Here is a 20585-nt window from a genome sequence, read left to right as displayed (position 1 = left end):
CCGAGGCTGGCAGAGTGGCACTGTGAACTCGGAGCTGGGAGCTGCTCCGGGGCAGCGGGGCTCTGTGTGGAACAAGCCACTCGCATTTTCCCGAAGAGAAACACTGCCAGAGAAGAGTCTCCCCTGAGTGGTGGGAGCCCTAGAGAGAAAACCAAAAGGCAGTCTGGAGATGCTCCTCATGATCCCACCGTGGGGCAGGCGTTGGGCACAGCGGTCAGGACACTGTTGTATGCCTCCAGCCCATGCCAGCGTGCCTGCGCCCAAGTCCAGCTCCACTTCTGGTCCCAGCTTGCTGGGTTTTTTGTTTGTTTGTTTGACAGGCAGAGTGGACAGTGAGAGAGAGAGAAAAGGTTTTCCTTGTCTGTTGGTTCACCCCCCAATGGCTGCCGCGGCCAGCGCACCGCGCTGATCCGAAGCCAGGAGCCAGGTGCTTCTCCTGGTCTCCCATGCGGGTGCAGGGCCCAAGCACTTGGGCCATCCTCCACTACCTTCCCGGGCCACAGCAGAGAGCTGGCCTGGAAGAGGGGCAACCGGGACAGAACTGGCGCCCCGCCCGTGACTAGAACCCAGTGTGCCGGCGCCATAGGCGGAGGATTAGCCTGTTGAGCCGCGGCGCCGGCCCCAGCTTGCTGTTAATGTGCACTCTGGGAGAAGCGGGTGATGGCTCAAGAACTTGACTGGGTCCCTGCCAGCCGTGTGGGAGACCCAGACTAGTTCCAGGCTCCTGGCCTCGCCTTGGCTGGCCCTGACCAGTGGGCCAGCAGATGGAAGATCTTCCTGTAGTTTTGTCTCTCTGTCTTTCAAGCAAATAACAAATTTTAAAAGACAGTTTAAGAGCCCACTATTCGTGGAGCACAGTAAGTCTGATCCTCCTTTCACAGGCCCCGCCTCTCTACCTGAGTCCCTCCCCTAGGCTCCCTGCTCTTCAGCAGAGGCGAAGAATGAGGGAAAAGAAAGGACCAGACGTAGCGCCCCGGGGGTCAGAGCAGGTTGACTGTTGAACCTGTCTTTGGGTTGGTTCCAGAATCCAGCTTCCATTTCCACTGCACTGGGCGTTAGCTGCTTGTCCATTCCCGTGGGATGTGGTGGTGTCCTCCTCCCTCGGCCAAGCCAGCTTGGAACAGCTCCCATGTCGGTGAAGATTCCCAGGCCACCAGCAGTCCTGCTGTTCTTTGCTCGCCAGTTGGGCTTGCATTGACTGCTCTCAGGAGTGTGCTGAATGTGGACCACAAGGGAAAAAACACCCGAGGGAGGGACTCACAGCCTCCCCCAGGAGCTGACAGGGCGGTGGGCCCTGGAAATCCAGCTGCTCATTGGCGATGTGGAGACTGAGGCTTGGAGAGGGGAAGACGTTCCGGGCCCAGGCATTTCTCTCTCTTTTTTTTTTTTACAGACAGAGTGGATAGTGAGAGAGAGAGAGAGAGAAAGGTCTTCCTTTTTGCTGTTGGTTCACCCTCCAATGGCCGCCACGCGCTGATCCGAAGCCAGCAGCCAAGTGCTTCTCCTGGTCTCCCATGCGGGTGCAGGGCCCAAGCACTTGGGCCATCCTCCACTGCCTTCCCGGGCCATAGCAGAGAGCTGGCCTGGAAGAGGGGCAACCGGGATAGAATCCGGCGCCCCAACCGGGACTAGAACCCAGTGTGCCGGCGCCGCAAGGCGGAGGATTAGCCTGTTAAGCTTCGGTGCCGGCCCCCCAGGCATTTCTCATTTACAGAGCTCGTACCTCTTTGGGCCAGGCTGGTACAAGGCTTCACAGAGGCTGGGACCCAGGCCTCTCTCTGCTGCAGCACTCGGCCTTCCATGTTAGCCAACGGTTCCAGGTGTGGCTGACAGATTCAGTGGGCCGGCGTGGAGCCTGGTTTCCTGACCTTTTTGTTTGTTCATTTTTTGGGAGATTTGGATCATAGGCAGGTGTAGGAGCGGTTATGACATACCTGCCGCAGTGGAAGGAGGGGCATGGATTAGATTCTGGAGAATGAGGAGTTGGGCCAGGGCCAGATGAGGAGCGCAGATGCAGGTCATCAAGGCAACCTCTTGCCCGGGTGTGTCTGAGGGGAGCTGCCGGACAGGCCTGCCTGGGGCCTGGAGGCAACTTGGGACCCAAGCTTGCATCTCCTCCTGGCTCGGCCTGGAGAGGACAGGATGCTCACCCGGCTTCTGCCAGCTGTGAGCAGCTGTGTGCGTGGGATGGACTCACAGCAGGCCGGGGGCAGGGCCACCTCACTCCTCCTGCTCACCTGTCCGTGCCCTGTTCGCAGCTGTTCTCATTTGTTCCCGTCAGTCTGTCCAGTTGTTGCTGTCTGTCGCCGCAAATTCCTCAGGGCCAAGGCCCGTGTTTTCTGTTGGCTACCCCCGAGGACAGCTAGTGAAGGAATGAGTCATGCGGGGCCTGCTGGGCAGGAGCAGCTGTTACCCGCTCAGCCCCTTTAAGCCGGGGACCCAGAGCCTCCTGGCATGTGGGCCTCTATCCCTCTAGCCCCCCTGCTGGGACCTGCAGCTGCTGGTCTGTTTCCACAGATGGTCAGCCCAGGCACGAGGTCACCTTGGGAACCGAGAACTGATATCCGTGCTTGGTCTCTGTCCACAAGCCGCTCGCCCCATTCTATAGGAAGAAAACTGACATGAGCACCGAGAAATCACTTCTCTTTGGCGCAGAATTGCTTTGCCTACAGATAGCTTCATCTTCTGGTTCTTTTGTATTACTTTTAAGGTGAATTAATTTTTTGTTTGCTGACTACATTAAAGCCAGTGTTCTCAACTAAGGCCTAGGAGCCCCGTGTTCCATCCTGGTTCCACGGATAGCTGTGCTGTGGGCAGGGTGGGGGGCTCGCCTTCTGCAGTCCTCGGATACACCACTGTGGTGAAGTTAGAACCTCTTCCAGTCCTGCTACCCAGCGGAACTGCCCGGGGGACACCATCCCTGGAGGCTGACTTGTCTCAGGAGGGATCGAGCAGCTGTGTGCCAGGGGTTGGGGTCTTCCAGGCCTCCACAGCTGAGCTTGGTGAAGTTGAGTGACCAGGGGACAGTGGCTTTCCTTCTGTAACAAAAGTTCAGGTCACTGGGGAACTGGCCCCTGCCCCTCGCTAGGCCTGGCATGTTCTCCATTGGTGCTCAGAGAAAGAGAAGCAGCTCATTGCTTGAGACAAGAGTGGCAAGTCAGGAGGCCGGCGCTGTGGCAGGGCGGGTTAACCCCTGGCCTGAAGTGCCGGCATCCCATATGGGCACCGGTTCTAGTCCCGGCTGCTCTACTTCCGATCCAGTTCTCTGTTGTGGCCTGGGAAAGCAGTGGAAGATGGCTCAAGTCCTTGGGCCCCTGCACCCACGTGGGAGACCTGAGGAGGCTCCTGGCTCCTGGCTTCAGATTGGTGCAGCTCTGGCCGTTGTGGCCAATTGAGGAGTGAACCATCAGATGGAAGACTTCTCTCTCTCTCTCTCTCTCTCTCTCTCTCTGCCTCTTCTCTCTCTATGTAACTCTTGACTTTCAAATAAATAAATTATATCTTTTTTTAAAAAAAGAGTGGCAAGCCGGGATTTCACACACTGGTGCTAGTTGCCGGGAGCAGGCGGGCACTATGGGAGCGCAGACCACCAGGGCACGACTTTTCTCCAGCACTGACCCGGCCTTGTTCCAGGGTCTTCAGGCCTGCCTCTGCATCTTTCCTGAGCAGGCAAAGGACTAAACAGCCTTCGTAAGCAGCTCCTGGGGGCCAGACTGGAGTCCCAGGCCAGTGTTGCTTCTTGGGATGTTGACACAGTGGCCGAGTAAGTTGGTGCTGACGAGGCTGGTTCGGGGGCTGGCATTGTGGCGGTGTTTGGCAGCTCGATCCTTGGCTGTGCTGGGAACCCGTCTCCAGCAGCTCTTCTCCTGTGCCATCTGGCCTTTGTGCTGAGGCCACGGAGCCCTTCTCTTTGGTGGCTGCCTTCCTCATCCTCTTGGCCATGCGAGGTTCCTTGGGGGTCACCTGCCCTGCCCTTGCTGCCTGGACTCTGTGCCTGTTCCTGGTGCTGCGGTGTGCCAAGCTTTACCATTGAACACTGTTTCTCAGGAAAAAAATGCATGTGCTGCGTTTTTTTTCTTTCTTTAAAAAAAAGATTTATGTATTTGAAAGGCAGAGTTACAGAGAAGAGGGAGAGGCAGAGAGAGAAGGATGTTCCATCTACTGGTTCACTCCTCAAATGGCTACAATGGCCAGAATTGGATCAGGCTGAAGCAGGGAGCCTGGAACTCCATCCAGGTCTCCCACGTGGGTGGCAGGGACCCAAACACTTGGGCCATGTTCTGCTGCTTTCCCGGGCACATTAGCAGGGAGCTGGATCAGAAATGGAGCAGCCAGGACTTGAATCAGTGCATTGCACATAGCACCTTAACCCACTGTGCCACAGTGCTGGTCCCCTGGATTTTCGCTTTCAAAGTTTCAGTGAAGACCAACGTAGTTCTTTTCACAACTGAACCCTGTCCTGAACTGCCCTTTGTGTAACCTGGCAGAAGACTCCAGCCTCAGAGAAGAAGTGCTTTCTCTTAGATGGCTGAGTGATTAGGTCTGTCCGTTCAGATGTCACCTCTGGTTGCGTATTCTCCTCTCTCCACCCTGGCTTCCTGGGGTGAGAAATGAGAAAGAGCCTGTGCAGACTGAAACGTCCAGGTTGGTCCCCTGTCACCCTCGAGCCAGGCATCCGCTCAGCCCACATCCGAGCAGCTGCCCCCCCTGTCATCTTCTGTGTCCTCAGGGAAGGAAAGTTCATTTCAGTAAAAGCTCAACCAAAGTGCAATTAGGACAGTCAATCTACTGTTTAACCAAAAAGGTCCTGTGACAGATTTCAAAGTCCCAGAGAAGTGATTTGTCACTAGAGGGAGGATGAGAGGAACCTGGCCTTTAATTTAATTGCCTCCAGCCTGGGAACAAAGTCCAACATGTGATAACTCCATTTACTCCAGAAAATGCAACGTGATTTGTTCCGAGTCTGTTGTGAGGCAGCGTGGGGTTGCAGGGATGGAGACACAACCTCATAGAAGTCTTTGTCCTGTACTTCTTTTTTTTTTTTTTTTTTTTTTTTAAGATTTTATTTGTTTACTTGAAAGGGTCACAGAGAGGCAGAGAGACGTCTTTCATCCACTGGTTCACTCCCTAGATGGCCGCAATGGCTGGAGCTGCGCCAATCCGAAACCAGGAGCCAGGAGCCTGGAGCCTCCTCCAGGTCTCCCACACGGTGCAGGGGCCCAAGGACTTGGACCATCCTCCACTGCTCTCCCAGGCCACAGCAGAGAGCTGGGCTGGAAGTGGAGCAGCTGAGACTAAAACTGGCGCCTAAATGGGACACCGGCACTGCAGGCGGTGGCTTCACCTGCTATGCCACAGCGTCGGCCCCTGTCCTGTGATTCTGACCCCTGCATCCTACCCTGTGTCACACCCCTGCTTCCACCGCCCCCACACACGTGCATCTCAGCCTTCTGCATGTCTTCCCATCCGGCCTGCACAGAGCCCTCCAAGGCAGGTTCTGTTAACTGCAGTTTATAGAGGAGAAAACAGGTTGAGAGAGGACAATGCCTTGCCCAGGGTTGCACAGGGCGTCAGTGGAGGAGCCGGCTTTGAAGAGGTCCATGCTCCTAACCTTTGCCATCCATGCATGGTGAGTTGGAGCCGGCATCATCCATGCATGGTGAATAGCCCGGCATGGTGAGTTGGAGCCACGAACCGTGACCCTGAGCTCCAGGTTGCATCCCCGGCCTCCCAGCCTGCCATCCTTTCCCCGAGTCTTTCTCAGCAAGACCGGCACTTGGGCTTCGGGGCCGCCAAGCCTCTGCTTGCCCTCCGGCTCCATCTGGGCCATGGCTCGGTTGAAGAGGAGGGATAGCTTGACCCAGTCTAGAGAAGTGACCCTCAGCGTCTTTGCTCCAGGGGGTCCTCGTGTAGAGAGGGGGGCTTTTGGGCAGAAGAGGGCCCGAACATCTGGATTCTGTTTGTGGTCTCTCTGGCAACCCGCTTGAGTGGCTTGTAGGCAGACTGTATTGTCCCTGTGAACCTTAGACTCCCAGACTGGGAAGTGGAGGCGGGGACAAGGACAGATGTCCTGCTTGCCTCCTCTAGTGTGAACTCTGACCAGCAGCTTCCGACCTTGGTCTGCTCGCCCAGCATTTAAAAAATACATATCTTATTACTTATATATTTGAGAGACAGAGAGAAAGAAAGTCAGCGTTCCCCTCTGCTGGTTTATTCCCCAAATGCTCAGAACAGCCAGAGTTGAGCCAGGCTACAGCCTGGAGCCAGGAACTCAATCCAGGTCTCCCAAAGGATGGCAGGGGCCCAGTTACCATCATCTGCTGCGTCCCAGTGTGTCCATTAGCAGGAAGCTGGAATTGGAAGCAGAACCAGGACATGAATCCTGGCACTTTGATATGAAATGCAGATATCCCAACCCAGCATCTTATCTGCTAGGACAGATGCCCACTCCTTTACATTAAAAATCCATTTTTAAAAATGTATTGAGGTGCCTGTGGTGTAGTGGGTAAAGCCACTGCCTGCAGAGCCGACATCCCATATGGGCACCAGTTCGAGACCCGGCTGCTCCACTTCTGATCCAGCTCTCTGCTATGGCCTGGGAAAGCAGTAGAAGATGGCCCAGGTGCTTGGGCCCCTGCACCCATGTGGGAAACCTGGAGGAAGCTCCTGGCTCCTGGCTCCGGATCGTCTCAGCTCTAGCCGTTGCGCCCATTTGGGGAGTAAACCAGTGGATGAAAAACTTCTCTCTCTCTCTTTCTCTGCCTCTGCCTCTCTGTAATTCTACCTTTCAAATAAATAAATAAATCTTTTTAAAGAATGTATTTGAGGAGCCTGCACTGTGATGTAGTGGGTAAAGCTGCTACCTGCAGTGCCGGCATCCCATTTGGGCGCTGGTTTGAGACCTGGCTGCTCCATTTTCAATCCAGCTCTCTGCTATGGCCTGGGAAAGCAGTAGAAGATGGTCCAAGCCCTTGGGCCCCTGCACCTAAGTGGGAGACCTGGAAGAGGCTCCTGGCTCCTGGCTTCAGATCAGCGCAGCTCCAGACGTTACAGCCAATTGGGGAGTGAACCAGGGGATGGAAGTCCTCTTTCTTTCTCTCTCTCTCTGCCTCTCCTTCTCTCTCTGTGTAACTCTGACTTTCAAGTAAAATAAATAAATCATATATATATATATATATATATATATATATATATATATATATATATTTGAGAGACAAATAGGCAGAGAATGAGAGAGTGCTCCCATCTGCTGGTTCACTCCCCAATACCCACAAAGACAAGGGTTTGGCTTGGCTAAAGCCAGGAGCTTGGAACCTAGTCCAGGCCTCCTATACTGGTGACAGGGATGCAAAAATTACCTGTGCCATTACCATTGCCTCCCAGGGTCTACATTGGCAGGAAGCTGGAGTCAGGTATAGAATTCAGGTTCTCCCGTGTGGAATGCAGGCATCTTAACTGCTATACCAAATGCCCACTCCTTGCCCAGTGGTTTGTTTGCTAAACATAGCTGTGTTAGTTTGCCTTCTTTGTTCATGTTTTAGAAGAATACTAAAGGTCTTCTCCTCTCCAGATGGCCCCAGAGCGCCCCATGCTCAGGGCTTGACTCTGCCTGTCCAGGCCGCACCTCTCTTCCCTTCCCCTCCCTCCCCCACTCCCAGGCCTTTTGGCCCAACACTGACCAGGCCTGCTCGCCTCTGCCAGCAGGTCCTCTGGCCTTCCTCTGGCGGCCCCTCTCAGTTGGCCGGGCTGCTCTTCGGATTGTCTGGCTCCTGGCTCTGTGATCTCTTGGACCTGCCTCTTTGCTGAGAAGATGTTCCTGGTGGGCCTGACGGGGGGCATTGCCTCAGGCAAGAGCTCGGTGCTCCAGGTGTTCCAGCAGCTGGGCTGTGCGGTGATCGACGTGGACGTCATCGCCCGGCACGGTGAGTTGGAGGGGCCTGGTTTGGGGGTGTATGGAGGTTTCTGTGTTCCCTTTCTTTTCACCTCTTCGTGAACAGCCTTGAGGCCTCAAGGAGAGTGAGGCTCCTCTCAGCCCTGGTCCTCCTTCCTGTCTCTGCCCCGTGCCTGCACTTCTAGTGGGAATCTCCAATTCCTCACCCCGCCCACTGCCAGGAGGAGGGATCTTGTGCTCTCTGGTCTTAACTCCCTCCCCTCCCTCCATCTAAAAGAAGCGCCCCTGGGTTCCCTGTCATTCGCTTCTGGTCACTTGGGATCCTCTGGCTTTCCTGAGGGCTCTGAGGAGTGATGCAGCCTCTTCCTCCTGCCACAGTTGTCCAGCCAGGATACCCTGCCCATCGGCGCATTGTGGAGGCCTTTGGCACCGAGGTCTTGCTGGAGAATGGCGACATCAATCGCAAGGTCCTGGGGGACTTGATCTTTAACCAGCCTGACCGGCGGCAGTTGCTCAATACCATCACTCACCCTGAGATCCAAAAGGAAATGATGAAGGAGACCTTCAAGTACTTCCTCCGGGGTAAGACCCAAGGCAAAGTCCCCTCCTTCCAGAGCCTAGGGCCTGTTCCTTGCAGCAGGTTTGGCCAGGCCAGGGCGCAGAGCTGGTTATCCAGACTGAAGAGCTCACACTGCTTCTTGGCACTCACTCCCAGGAAAGAGGCACATGTCCCTCACTCTTAAGAAGGTTGACAGCTGGCATAGTGGGTAAAGCTGCTGCCTGTGATGCTGGCATCCCATGTGGGCGCTGGTTCAAGTCCCGGCTGCTCCATTTCAGATCCAGCTTCCTGCTAATGTACCTGGGAAAGCAGAAGATGGTCCAGGTATTTGGGCCACTGTAGCCACATGGGCGAAAGCTCCTGGCTCCTGGCTCCTGGCTTTGGCCTGACCCAGCACTGGCCATTGCAGCTACCTGGGAAATGAACCAGTGGATGGAAGAAGGGTGACAATTTAATGAGTCTTGAGCCATGATCTCTAAGAAGTAAGCTGACTTTTCCAGTAGCGACAAGAGCAGTAATAGCTGATGTATAATAGTCTTAGGCCTGAGTTCAGGTCCTGAACCCAAGTTTGTAGCTGACAGCCCAGTTCCTCATCTGCACAGATGCTAATGGCAGCTCTGAGCACTGCTGGGAGGTCTGAAGCATCCACATTAGTGACGTAGTTATCACACAGACATTAACTGCGGCCGGTGGAGGACGTTGTGTGCGGTGGTTAGGCCACTGCCAGGCATGATGTCTGGTGCTAGTCCCAGCTAGTCCACTTCTTCTTCTTTTTGAAAGATTTATTTCTTCTATTTGAAAGAGTTACAGATAAAGAGATCGTCTATCCTCTGGTTTGTTCCCAAAATGGCCTCAGTGGCCGAGGTTGAGCCCAGTGGACACCAGGAGCCAGGAACTTCATCTCCACGTGGGTGGCAGGGGCCCAAGTACTCTTCGCTGCTTCCCCAGGCACATTAGCACGTCAGCTACTCTACTTCTGATCCAGCTTGCTGCTAATGTGCATCCCGGGAAGGCAGCAGACGATGGCCCGAGTGCTTGGGTTCCTGCCACCCATGTTGGAACCTGGATGGAGTTCCCAGCCCGATGGGGTCAGTTACCAGAAGTGGCACAGCAGAGAGGCTGGCCTGGGTCCCTGGCAAGACCTGCCTGCAAGCCTCTGGCACATGTGGCCTCTAGCCTGGGCTTGGGCCTCCGAGTTGAAGGCTCGGCTGCCTGTCTCCTGCTATCAGTCATGAACTAGCACTTTACTTCCTGAAGGGTATGGGGGCACCTTTGGGATTTTCCTCTGGCTTTTACATTATGACCATGGCCAAACCCGGTACTCCGTCATGCCTGAAGTTCTGGGCAGAGTGAGACTCTCCCTCAACTCCCATCCTCCTTTGGCTACTGCCTCCCTCCAGAAGGGGGTGACTCCATAGACATTCATGCCTTTGGCCTTCCCTCCCCCTCCCCCACCCCCAGGCTGGAGCTGGTCCAGGCATTGTCCCTGCAGGTCCAGCTTGTGCACCTCCTCAGCACCTTCCCACAGGCCTCCTCCCCCGTTCCTCCCCCGAGGACTTTCTGTCTTTGTCCTGCCTCCCGTTCCCTGGCTGGGACTGAAGCCTTCTGCCTTGCATCCCTGCCCTTTCGCATTCGCTCCCAGGCCATTTGCAAGTCCATCTGCAAGGCCGTAGGGCCGCAGCCGCTCTCCCCTTCTGAAATCAAGCCCCGGATAATGTCACTCGCTCCAAAGCTCTCCCACTGTGTCATCCACCCAGCCTCCCGCCTCCCCAACCAGCACCACTTAAATAAAAGGAGAAAGCTCTTTTCAGCTCGATAAGGTGAAAAACGGGGACGACAGCTGTGGCTTCTACCGTCCCCGATTTTCCCTGATGAGTATAACAAATACAACTGTCAAAGTTGGTATAATCAAACGTCAGATAAGATCACCAGCTGTTGGGAGGTCTCTGTGTAGGCAGACGGATGTCTTAATAGAGTCGGGATAGTTTGCAGAGCTTACCAAGTGGGAGGGATATGACAGCTGAATAGCCCTTTGCCGGTGAACCCGAGAGCTGGCCACGAGCTCCCGAGAGGGCCTGGGAGAAAGGACAGTGTGGGGGGAGGAGGCGGTGGGAGCGGAGCAGGAGAGGAAGATAAGAGGCCCAGGGAGGACGGGGCCTGGCTCCTGCTCTGAGCTGGAGGTGTGGGGAACAATAGGAACAGTCACCTTCACTCAGGGCGCTCAGAAGCTCAGTCACTCTTGTCATCATCCTGTGCAGTGGTTGTGCTTTTGTTTTGTTTTTAAAAGAATTGTTTGTTTATTTGAAAGGCAGAGTTGCAGAGATAGAAGTAGAGACAGAGAGAAATCTTCCATCTACTGGTTCACTCCCCAAATGGCCACAATGACCAGGGATGGGCCAGGCCATAGCCAGGAACCAGAAGCTTCATCTAGGTCCCCCACATGGGGGCGGGGGTCCAAGGACTTGCGCTGTCCTCCGCTGCTTTCCCAGGCATATTAGCAGGAAGCTGGATTGGAAGTGGAGCAGTGGGGACTCGAACCAGCACCCATATGGGATGCCAGCACTGCAGGTCTTGGGTTAACCAGCTGTGCCACAGCGCCAGCCCCAAAGTGTCTGTTCTTTGTAATCATTTTCACAGATGAAGTCTGTTGAGGGCTCTGGGATCACATGGTGGGGAGGCGGGGGCTGTAACCTGAGATGTGCTCCACCCTCCCTCCACTGCAGCCATCCCTTGGGGTTCCTGAGCGGCAGAGCCTGGGAGACAGGAAAGTCGGCAGCTGGGGTTCACCACCATTTAGTGCATCACCTCTGGGATTAGTGTGTCTTGTGTCAGGTTCGATGCCGGAGGTGTTCAGAGTGGGCCGTCTCTAGGCCAAGGCTTTCTGGGCAGAGCATCACCTGTACCTTCCTCCTTGTTCCCTTGGACTTCCCAGCTTTGTCCAGCCACACCTGGGGAAGGAGCAGGAGGAGCCTGTGCACAGGCAGCTAAGGCCTCTGCCATCTCACAGTGGCAGAGGGGCCGCCTCTGACTGGCCTTGGCTCGGAGTGGGAGTCCCTGCTGTTGCCTCTCCGCTGTCGGAGTGGGTGATACAGGGTTAGTCATGACAACCCCGCTCTCCCATCCCTGAATGAGGTCTACATCTGATGCAAGAAGCAGCCTCTTTCCTTTGGGTGCTGCTGCCACCCCGACATTGGCCTCTGTCTGATTGGCCCCTGGGATGCGTCTCAGCAGGGGCCAGGCCAGGCCCTAGCTCTTGGGGAAGAACCTAGCCTTTCGCTGTTTTTGAGCAGGGGTCGAGTGAAGTAGGCAGAAAGGGCCTGCCTTCTGGAAACTCTGCCCAGTCTCCTCCAGCTCTGGCTGTGTCATTTCCCTCCTGAGAAGTAACAACCCTTGGAGTTCAAGGTCAAGATGGACTACACCTGCGCTGACCGACTTGTCGGCTTCCCTTGCCATTCCCTGGGCCTGCACAGGAAGCCTCCCTGCTCCTGTGCTTTGCTGGTCCCCATTCCTGGACTCCTCCCTCCACCTTCTCACTTTCAGAGGGCAGAAGTCCTGCTGATGTTTCAAGGCCAGTGCAGACGCCAGCCCTCTACAGGGTCTCCCCTGGTCAGCCAGCCAGGGAGGATTTGCTGCAGCAGCCTGTTCCAAACGGTATCACAGCAGTTGGGGTTCAGAGCCTGTCTGTCCTCGCTGTGATGGTCGGGGCCGGTGGTTTTGTCTCTGTTTCCTTGCATAGCCCCTGATGTGTGTGCTGATAGAAAACTGAGCTTGTGGGTTTCCATTCTCTTCCCCAGGATATCGCTACGTGATTCTGGATATTCCCCTGCTGTTTGAAACTAAGAAACTCCTCAAGTACATGAAACACACGGTGGTGGTATACTGGTGAGTGTGTGGATGGCCTGGCCAACCCCTGGGGTGAGGTGTGTGCCTGGAAAATGCACACATCACTTTGCCCTCTACCTACTGGGGAGAGGGTGGAGGCTCGGAGGGGTGGGGGGCAACCAGATGGCACAGGGGATTTGGGCAGCAGTGCCTAGAGCCTACAGAAACCCACCTCTGTGCCTGACCCTGATACACCTGGGGGCCAGGTGCAAAGTGATGGACCGGGCCCCCCCACCCCAGGCTTTTGTAGTGCTTGGGAAGGGCTCCCCCTGCTGGCTGTTAGAGATACTTCATCCCAGATGCCAGGCCTTGCCCTAGGCTGCCATGTTGTTTTTCCCTAGCTCTGCCTTCTGTAGCACTTCTCAACTTTCCAGTCAACTCCCACATTTATCATTTGGCTCAGTTTACCTTCCAGCATGAGGTGGTCAGGATAGGGGTTGATGCTTCTGACTTCCAGAAGCAAGAACTGAATGGGCCACGGACTGGGTTGGTCCAGGGTCACCACTGGTGGCAGCACATATGAACAGGAAGCTGCATGGAGAGAACTGTCAGTGCCCATCTGAGGAGGGAGCTTTGTTCTCAGAACCCCTCGGGAGGTGAAGCATCCAGAATCCAGGTTTGGCAAACAGAGGAGGATCAAACGGCCAGAGAAAGTGAGTCATAGCCCCGGCGGGGTGAGGGTAGAGGAGGCTGCAGAGAGCCTGTGCTGCCCAGAAGCTTCCTGGATGCCGCCCACAAGTACAGCAGACACAGAGGTGGGCTCTTGGCTCTGCAGGTATTTTCGGCACAGGGTGGCTCTCAAGAGGCTGGTGTGTGGGAGGCTCCTGGTACAGTGGAGGCAGGGCCTGGAATGCTCAGCGCCTCGGTATCTCCCTACCCTCTGCCTCGTGGGTGTCGCTTAACTGCAGTCGGAATTGCTCGCACCCCAGCCCACGATGTGAACCTGCTCCTTTGTTCCCTGTTTGCGAAACACTCGGCTGAGGCCAAGCAGGCCCCAGGAAGACCTGCAGTTCCTTTTGCCTGAACACCTGGCACTTTGCACCTGTGGTTTTCAAACTAAGGACCTTAGGTCTTAGAGTGTAGATGAGAAAGCAGCACAGGGGTCCGGCCTCCTCTGCGGCCCCCAAGTGTTCACAGCTGCCCTTGCCGCTGCCTCTCCTGCGCTTGTCTTTGAGGTCGGTCTGTTTGCCGAGAGCAGAGGTAGCTGTAGCCTCTGGAAGCTGAGTAGGGCTCTGTTGATTCTGCTGCTCTCCGCGCGCTCTTCAACCCCACGCACTAGGCAGAGGAGCCTGGGCCTGTTTCCTGAGTTCTGTTCCCACCCCACTTTTCAGCCTGTGTGGGTAGGCAGCTCTCGAGAGGCCAGAGAGAGAAGTGATTATTTGCTTTCATCAAAGGGATCCATGCTTTACCTGGCAAACTTCCCCCGATGTGTTAGCAGTAATAAAGGGTATTTCCCAAAGTGTGATTACCCCAAAACACGGTAATTTATATTTTTTGAAAGATTTATTTATTGATTTGCAAGTCAAGAGTTACAGAAAGAGGGAGAGATAGAGAGATCTTCCATCCACTGGCTCACTCCCCAACTTAGCTGCAACGGCCAGTACTGGGCTAGGCCATAGCCAGGAGCCAGGGGCTTCATCCAGGTCTGCCACGTGGGTGGCAGGGTCCCACACACTTGGGTCATTTTCCACGACTTTTCCTTAGCCCATTAGCAGGGAGCTGGATCAGCGTGGAGCAGGGACCAGCGCTGTGGCGCAGTGGGTTAAAGCCCTGGCCTGCAGTGCTGGCATCCCATATGGGCGCCAGTTTGAGTCTTGGCTGCTCCAGTTCTGATCCAGCTCCCTGCTAATGTGCCTGGAGGGTAGTGGAGGATTGTCCAAGTCCTTGGGCCCCTGCACCCATGTGAGAGACCTGGATGAAGCTCCTGGCTCCTGGCTTCAGATCAGCTCAGCTCCAGCCAATGTGAGGAGTGAACCAGCAGATGGAAGACTTCTCTCTCTGTCTTTACTTCTCCCTGTAACTCTTTCAAGTAAATAAAATAAATCTTAAAAATGGGGCAACTGGTACATGAACCCATATATTGCAGATGGTGGCTTTCCCTACTACACCACAATGCCAGCCCTGATTATTGGTATTTTTGAGAAGTTTGCCAATTGTGAAAAAGCATTTGGGTAAAAATCCTGTTACCACCAGGAGCATCACATTTTAAACCTCTGGGATGGTCCTGTTTCTCTGCCCCAGGACTCTCGTCCTGGGGACCCTCTGGTCTGTGCCATGCCTCCCCAGAGATGTGCACAGGCAGCCCTAGGCCGTCTCTCTTCTCTCCCCTTGGTTTTCCCGGCACAAACTTTTGTCCCTGCCTAAGTTTGGAATAGGGCTTGTTCCCATGACCTCAACGCGACACTATCCTCATAACAAAGGAAATCTGTGGCCTGAGCAGTTCATCTACATGGCGAGTGGCTGCCCTGGATCTAGCCTTGCTTGGTCTGCTTCCCAGGGTTCCTAAGAACCTAAGAAGAATCGTCTCCTTCCTCGTTATAACCGGGAAAACCAGGCCCAGTGGCATAGCAGGGATGAGACCCAGCGGACAGAAAACAGCTGCTGTAACCTTCCCCTCCTGTTCATGCTCCTGTTGAGGACCAGGGCAGCTCAAAGCGCCAAGGGGATGTGGGATGACCCCTGCTAGAGCCGAACTGGGCGGGTTCCTGAGGAGGGGCCCAGAGAGCCGTACCAGGGCAGGTGGGAAGCGGGTGCCCCCCAGCCTCATCCACAGAGCTTGCGCTGTTCCAAGACCACAGGTGTCCCGTTCTCCCCTCTGGCTCCTCCTTGCTCCTCGCTGGCCGACCCACTTCCTTAGCCAGCACAGCAGCCTTCGCCTTTAGCTCTCAGTGGGCAGGAGGCTGTGGCGGGGAGGATGTGGGGCCTCTGGTGGCCTGGGGACTGGTGTTGGTCTTGCGGGCCCTGGCTCCTGGGAAGCTACAGGAAGCACTTTGCGGACATGGACCTTTCAGCAGAAGTTCCCTGGGGCTCCAGGACGCAGCTGATCCCCGGTGCTCAGACCCTGCCTTCAGCAGGGCCACCCAGGCCTAGGGGCAAGGCTGAGACTGCGGGTGGCAGCAGACAGCTGCACCTGCGTGTTCCTGTGAAGGGACCTGGGGAGCCCGCAGAGGTGGAGCGTCCTCACCAAGAGCAGGCTGAGGTGGAAGCCTCCAGGCCTTCCTCCAGCCAGGGACCCGAAGTAGCCCATGCAGGGTGGAGTCGTGGGAAGACTGGGTCTCCACACCCTGCTCCCGGCTGGGCCTGAGCCGACCGCCCACCCCTGTGTCTTGCTGGTAAGAGGGAGGCAGGCCGAGGCCTACAGCGCCCTTTCCCCATCCTTAGTGACCGGGACACACAGCTGGCACGGCTGATGCGGCGGAACAACCTGAGCCGTGAGGACGCAGAGGCCCGCATCCGGGCCCAGCTGCCCCTGAAGGAGAAGGCCTGCATGGCTCGCCACGTTCTGGATAACTCAGGCGAGTGGAGTGTCACCAAACGCCAGGTCGTCCACTTGTACGCCGAGCTGGAGCGCTCCCTGGAGTACCTGCCGCTGAGGCTCGGGGTCCTCACGGGCCTGGCCGGCATTGCCAGCCTCCTCTACCTGCTCACCCGCTACCTCCTGCCTTACCCCTAGCTGTGCGGGCCGAGCCCACCTCGGGGCTGATGCCTGGCAGCACATCCGGTTTCCCCACCCCCATCGACACACACGCATTCCGGGTGCCCTGAGCCTGAGCTGGGCCCCTTGTTTGGTCTACATCCTGCCCTGAAGCCGAGGGATGGCCATTGGGCACCACCTTCTCATGAGCCCTCCTTCCTCGGCACTTCCTACAGAACAGTAGCCCTGGTGGAGGGGGAAAGCCACGGTCGGAGACTGCTGGACTCTGGCCCTCAGTCTCCCTGCGGCTGGGAGGCCAGGCTTCCCCGAGCCTGGGCTCTCTCCGAGCACAGGCTGTATCACGGCCCATATCCCCTCCACGGACCAGCACTGTTGGAACTCATTGCGGACCAAAGGCTTCCACCTTTAAACAGGGCTCCTCCTGGGATGCAGCCTGTGGCCAGGGTGCAGTGAGGATTCTCTCGTGGGTAATGGGGTAGATGGGCTGAGTCCAGCTTCTTCCAGGAGACCCCCATCCCACCGTAGGATTTCTCCAGTGCCCCCAACTGTGCCCACTACCTCTGAGCCCTGCCTTCTTGTCACTGCACAGGCACTGCAGGCTCTCACTCCATGCCTGCCCTGGGAGGCCCCACCCCCAGAATACCTCTCCATTCCCCTCCATCTGGCTGATTCCCAATCCAGGCCCTGTCTGCAGCCTCGGCTGGGCTAGGTGTGGGGATAGCCCCACCCCACGTCCTGCCTTCCTCCACAGCACAGATGGGCCAAGAGCTGGTTGTATTCTCCGACTCCACCGTCAGCCTGTCGAGGGCAGGGGCAGTCCTGCTCACCTCTGTGTCCCTGGTGCAGAGCCGGGCTCACTGTTGGTGCTTAATAAAGCGTGTGGACCTGAGATGCCCTGGACCAACTGAAGCTCTCAGACATGGCTGGCACCATTTAGGGTTTACCGCGGCCTCTTCCACACTGGTGCCTGGGCCCCAGAACACCGCCAGCCAGGTCCAGTGTACCTTTGTGGGAGCTGGGCGGAGGTGCCAGAGCTGTGTCCTCCGCCCCACTGTACCATCCACCTCTGCCAACTCACTTAGATCAGTGCAGGCAGCAGGCTCCTGCCGGTTCCCAGAGACCTACTGATGAATGGATCATGTGGCCAGAGCCTAGTAAGGCCAGAATCGAGGGTGACAGATGCCAGTGTTGTGGTGGTCATATTTACTGCCCCCTTTCTCAGAGCCGTTCGTACCTGAGACCAGCTCATTAGCTCCATGTAGGCTCCCGGGCTACTGGGTGGGTGGTAGACACCCACTGCTTCCCCTGTTTGGTGAGACCTGGCAGGATGGGGGAAGGAGGGAAGCTATGGGTCCTCGCAGTGCCCTGGCCCCCAAATAATAAAAAAGTGACTTGAGGGCCTGTGGCCTGCTGGACACTGATGGGTGTGTGATGCTCCATAGGCAACGTAACATTGCTTGTTCCTGTCCCAGGCCCAGAAATGGGGGTCATGGAACCAGGCTCTGACTTCTGCCCATAGTACCCCTGAGACTTCTCTGGGGTTGGGGCCCCCTCTGTGTCCTGCTCCCATGTGACCATCTGCCTTTGGATTCTATCACCGAGTAGGCTTACATCTTAGGGCCTCCTTAATCCCCAAAGCATTCCCTGGCTGGGTGTGCTGAGTTGAATGTGAGGATGTCCAAGCATGGCCAGGTAAGAAGTTATGGAGAAACCCCAAATGCGGCCCTGAACCGGCCGTGGCTCCCCTGCCACTCCTTGTGTCTCCCTCGGGACCCCAGGCTCCGTGGTCCTAGCAGACCTCAGGAGAAGGCCTGCTTTCCCGGCAGCGGAATGGGAAACGGCGCCCGCCCCTCCGACCGGCAGGTGGCAGCACGCGCCTGGGCTGGGCCGGGCTCCCGGCGGGGCCCACGGAGCGGTTCCCAGCTTTCCCTCCCGGGAGACGCACGCCCTCGGAACCCGGCTCGCGGGCGCAGCGCCAGGGATGGGCGGCCTGCCTGGCCCCAAGCGCTAATTAAGAAGCAGCGAGCGTGGCTTGCCCGCGTGCTGTGCTGCCCGGGTGCCCTACGCGTTCGCCTGAAGCCGTGGCGGCACCAGGATGTGTCCTGGTCGCCTCCCTGCAGCTGTGCCTCCCCTGGGCCTGTGTCCCGTTTCCCCACGTGGGGCCTTAGCTCCCTGGGCGGAGCCATGAAGGCAGCGCGGGTGTGTGTGTGTGTGTGTGTGTGTGATCGCAGAGGTTTGTCGTTGGCAAGGCATTCACGTGGTTGTCTGCTTGAAGTGGCCAGGCTCTGTGAGGGAGCCAGGGGCAGGGGATGGTGGGATGGCCCACAGGTTTAACTACCAAGCTCCGGCATCACCTGCCACCTGTGCTGCCCACAGATATTTGGGTTCCTTACCTAGTATTTTACTTTTAAAATGTATTTTTATTTGAAAGTCACAAAAAGAGGCCTTCCATCTTCTGGTATGCTCTCCAAATGGCCCCACTGGTCAAGGGCTGGGCCAGGCTGGAGCCAGGAGCTTCATCCAGGTCTCCCATGTGGGTGCAGGGGCCCAAGCGCTGGGCCATCTTCTGCTGCTTTCCCTGACTCATTAGCAGGGAGCTGGATTGGAAGTGGAGCAACTGGAACTCGAACTGTTGCCTATATGAGATATTGGCATTAACCCGCTATGCCACAATGATGGCCCCTCCTAGTTCTTTTAAAAAAAAATTTGTGGGGGCCGGCACTGTGGCGTAGTGGGTTAATGCCAGCATCCCATATAGGCAACAGTTCGAGTCCTGGCTGCTCCACCTCCAATCCAGAACTCCATTGCAATCTCCATGTGGTGGCAGGGACTCAAGTGCCGCCTCCCAGGGTGTGCGTCAGCAGAAGGTGGAATTGAAAGCAGAGCCACGGGCCGGCACTGTGGCATAGTAGGTAAGCCTTCGCCTGCAGCACTGGCATCCCATATCAGCCCCTGTTTGTATCCCAGCTGCTCCTTTTCGGATCCAGCTCTCTGCTGTGGCCTGGGAAAGCAGAAGATGGCCCAAGCCCTTGGGCCCCTGCACCCTCGTGGGAGACCTGGAAGAAGCTCCTGGCTCCTGGTTTCGGATCTGCCCAGCTCTGGCCATTTTTGGGGGAGTGAACCAGCAGATGGAAGACCTTCCTGCCTCTCCCTCTTTCTGTCTGTAACCCAACCTCTCAAATAGATAAGAAAAAGCAGAGCCAGGACTTGAACCCAGGTACCCCAGTGTGGGGTGCTGGCCTCTTAATTGGTGCAACAGATACCACCTCTATCTAGCAGTTCTTGACAAGCCTTCAGATGGGCAGTCTGTTTCGAGGGGGCGGGGGGTGAGGGTGGGGACAGGTTTGGGAAGCTCCACGAGGAGCCTCCAAGTCTAGAAGCTGGCTTGGAGGGGGAGATCCGCTGAGCACCTTCCGTTCTTACAGGGGCACTTTAGGTCAGAAGGAACTGTCCGTGGGTGGGGGGTGGACACAGTGATGGCCCTGGGCCGTGGGGTCGCAGAGAGTGGGAAGGGAACCCTGGAGATGGCAGGAGAGGAGCGAAGGAAGGAGGTGGGGACAGCCGCCAGTACCTTCCTGCTCCTCCCCACCAGAGCCGAGCCTGCACCCACCTGGGACCCAGGGCGGGCGCTCTGCTCTCCACCTCTCTCCCCTCCCTTGCCGTTGCTCAGATTCCAATACAATTTCCAGCTAACCAGCATGTCGATAGAACAAGTCAGGGTGGCCGGATTGCTGGCCAATTACAGGAAATCATTCTGCTCCACAGCTCAGCGCTGGGGCAAGGTGGGGAGGGAACACGAGGCAGCAGGCTCCCGGCGAGCTGGCAGCAGGCAGGCAGTGTTGCAGCCCCAGGAGGGGCTGGGCCCGGGGGGCGGCTCCTGGGGGCAGTCAGGAGCTCCTCAGCCCCACACAGAACTCTGGACCCAGCTTCCCTCGGGTGGGAAGATGGGTGCCCCAGACCCCAAAAAGAGAACAGGAGGGGCTGGGAGCCCAGGCAGCTGCTTGGAGAAGGAGTTGGGAAAGGGGATGCAGAGGTCAATCCCCTCCCCCCACCCTGTGCACTGAGTAGGGGTAGGGATGGAAGCACCCAAGCCTCTCACCCAGAAGAGTCTGCAGGCCCACAGAGTGCCCACTAATTGGGCCTCCACAAGCAAGACCTGTGCTCCCCTGGGCCAAGGGGAGAGGGGGAGGAGTGAAAGGGGTGGGGCAGCAGTGGACTGCCCCTCTGCAGGGGAAAGTCGTCCCCCTTGGCTACCTGTCTGCGCAGAAAGTTGGACCCAGAACTGAAAGAGGGGACAAGGGCTCCCTCACCTACCCTCCCAGCCCGGCAGCCTCCCACCTATCTCTGACCCCCAAGAAACTCACCCAGGCAGAAGAACCCCAGCTGCCCTCCACTGTTCAGCTGTCTGAATCTACCCCCTGGATGCTTCTTTGCCAACCCCACCCCCACTCCTAAGCCCTTGTCTCCCACAGCTGCCGTAAGCCCCACCCAGGCTGCCTCCCTGCGCCAGTGGGGCGCTCCCTGTCCCAGCCGGACGGCTGTTGGAAGGTCCTGAGGGACAAGCTTCCCCGTGGACTCGCCCTGCCCAGGGAGTGGCT

The 20585-nt window shown here is 56.8% G+C and overlaps 1 protein-coding gene across 2 annotated transcripts in view; it reads left to right on the top strand.

Annotated features, from left to right (window-relative positions):
* The window catches only part of DCAKD (dephospho-CoA kinase domain containing), a 28002-nt gene extending 10595 nt beyond the window's left edge, over positions 1–17407 (top strand). The window contains exons 2-5 of one of the 2 annotated variants that reach the window (XM_062174808.1): positions 7705–7922; positions 8270–8473; positions 12245–12332; positions 15714–17407. In XM_062174808.1, the coding sequence (XP_062030792.1) occupies positions 7811–7922; positions 8270–8473; positions 12245–12332; positions 15714–16005 (696 nt within the window). In that variant the 5' untranslated portion in view covers positions 7705–7810 and the 3' untranslated portion in view covers positions 16006–17407. Of the gene's footprint in view, positions 1–7701; positions 7923–8269; positions 8474–12244; positions 12333–15713 lie in introns of both variants that reach the window. The other variant, XM_062174809.1, reaches the window with a different exon arrangement.
* The last annotated feature ends 3178 nt before the right edge of the window (positions 17408–20585 follow it).

The sequence above is a fragment of the Lepus europaeus genome, chromosome 18, assembly GCF_033115175.1.
Source record: "Lepus europaeus isolate LE1 chromosome 18, mLepTim1.pri, whole genome shotgun sequence".
Lineage (NCBI taxonomy): Eukaryota > Metazoa > Chordata > Mammalia > Lagomorpha > Leporidae > Lepus > Lepus europaeus.
This window is presented reverse-complemented; position numbering and strand designations above follow the sequence as displayed.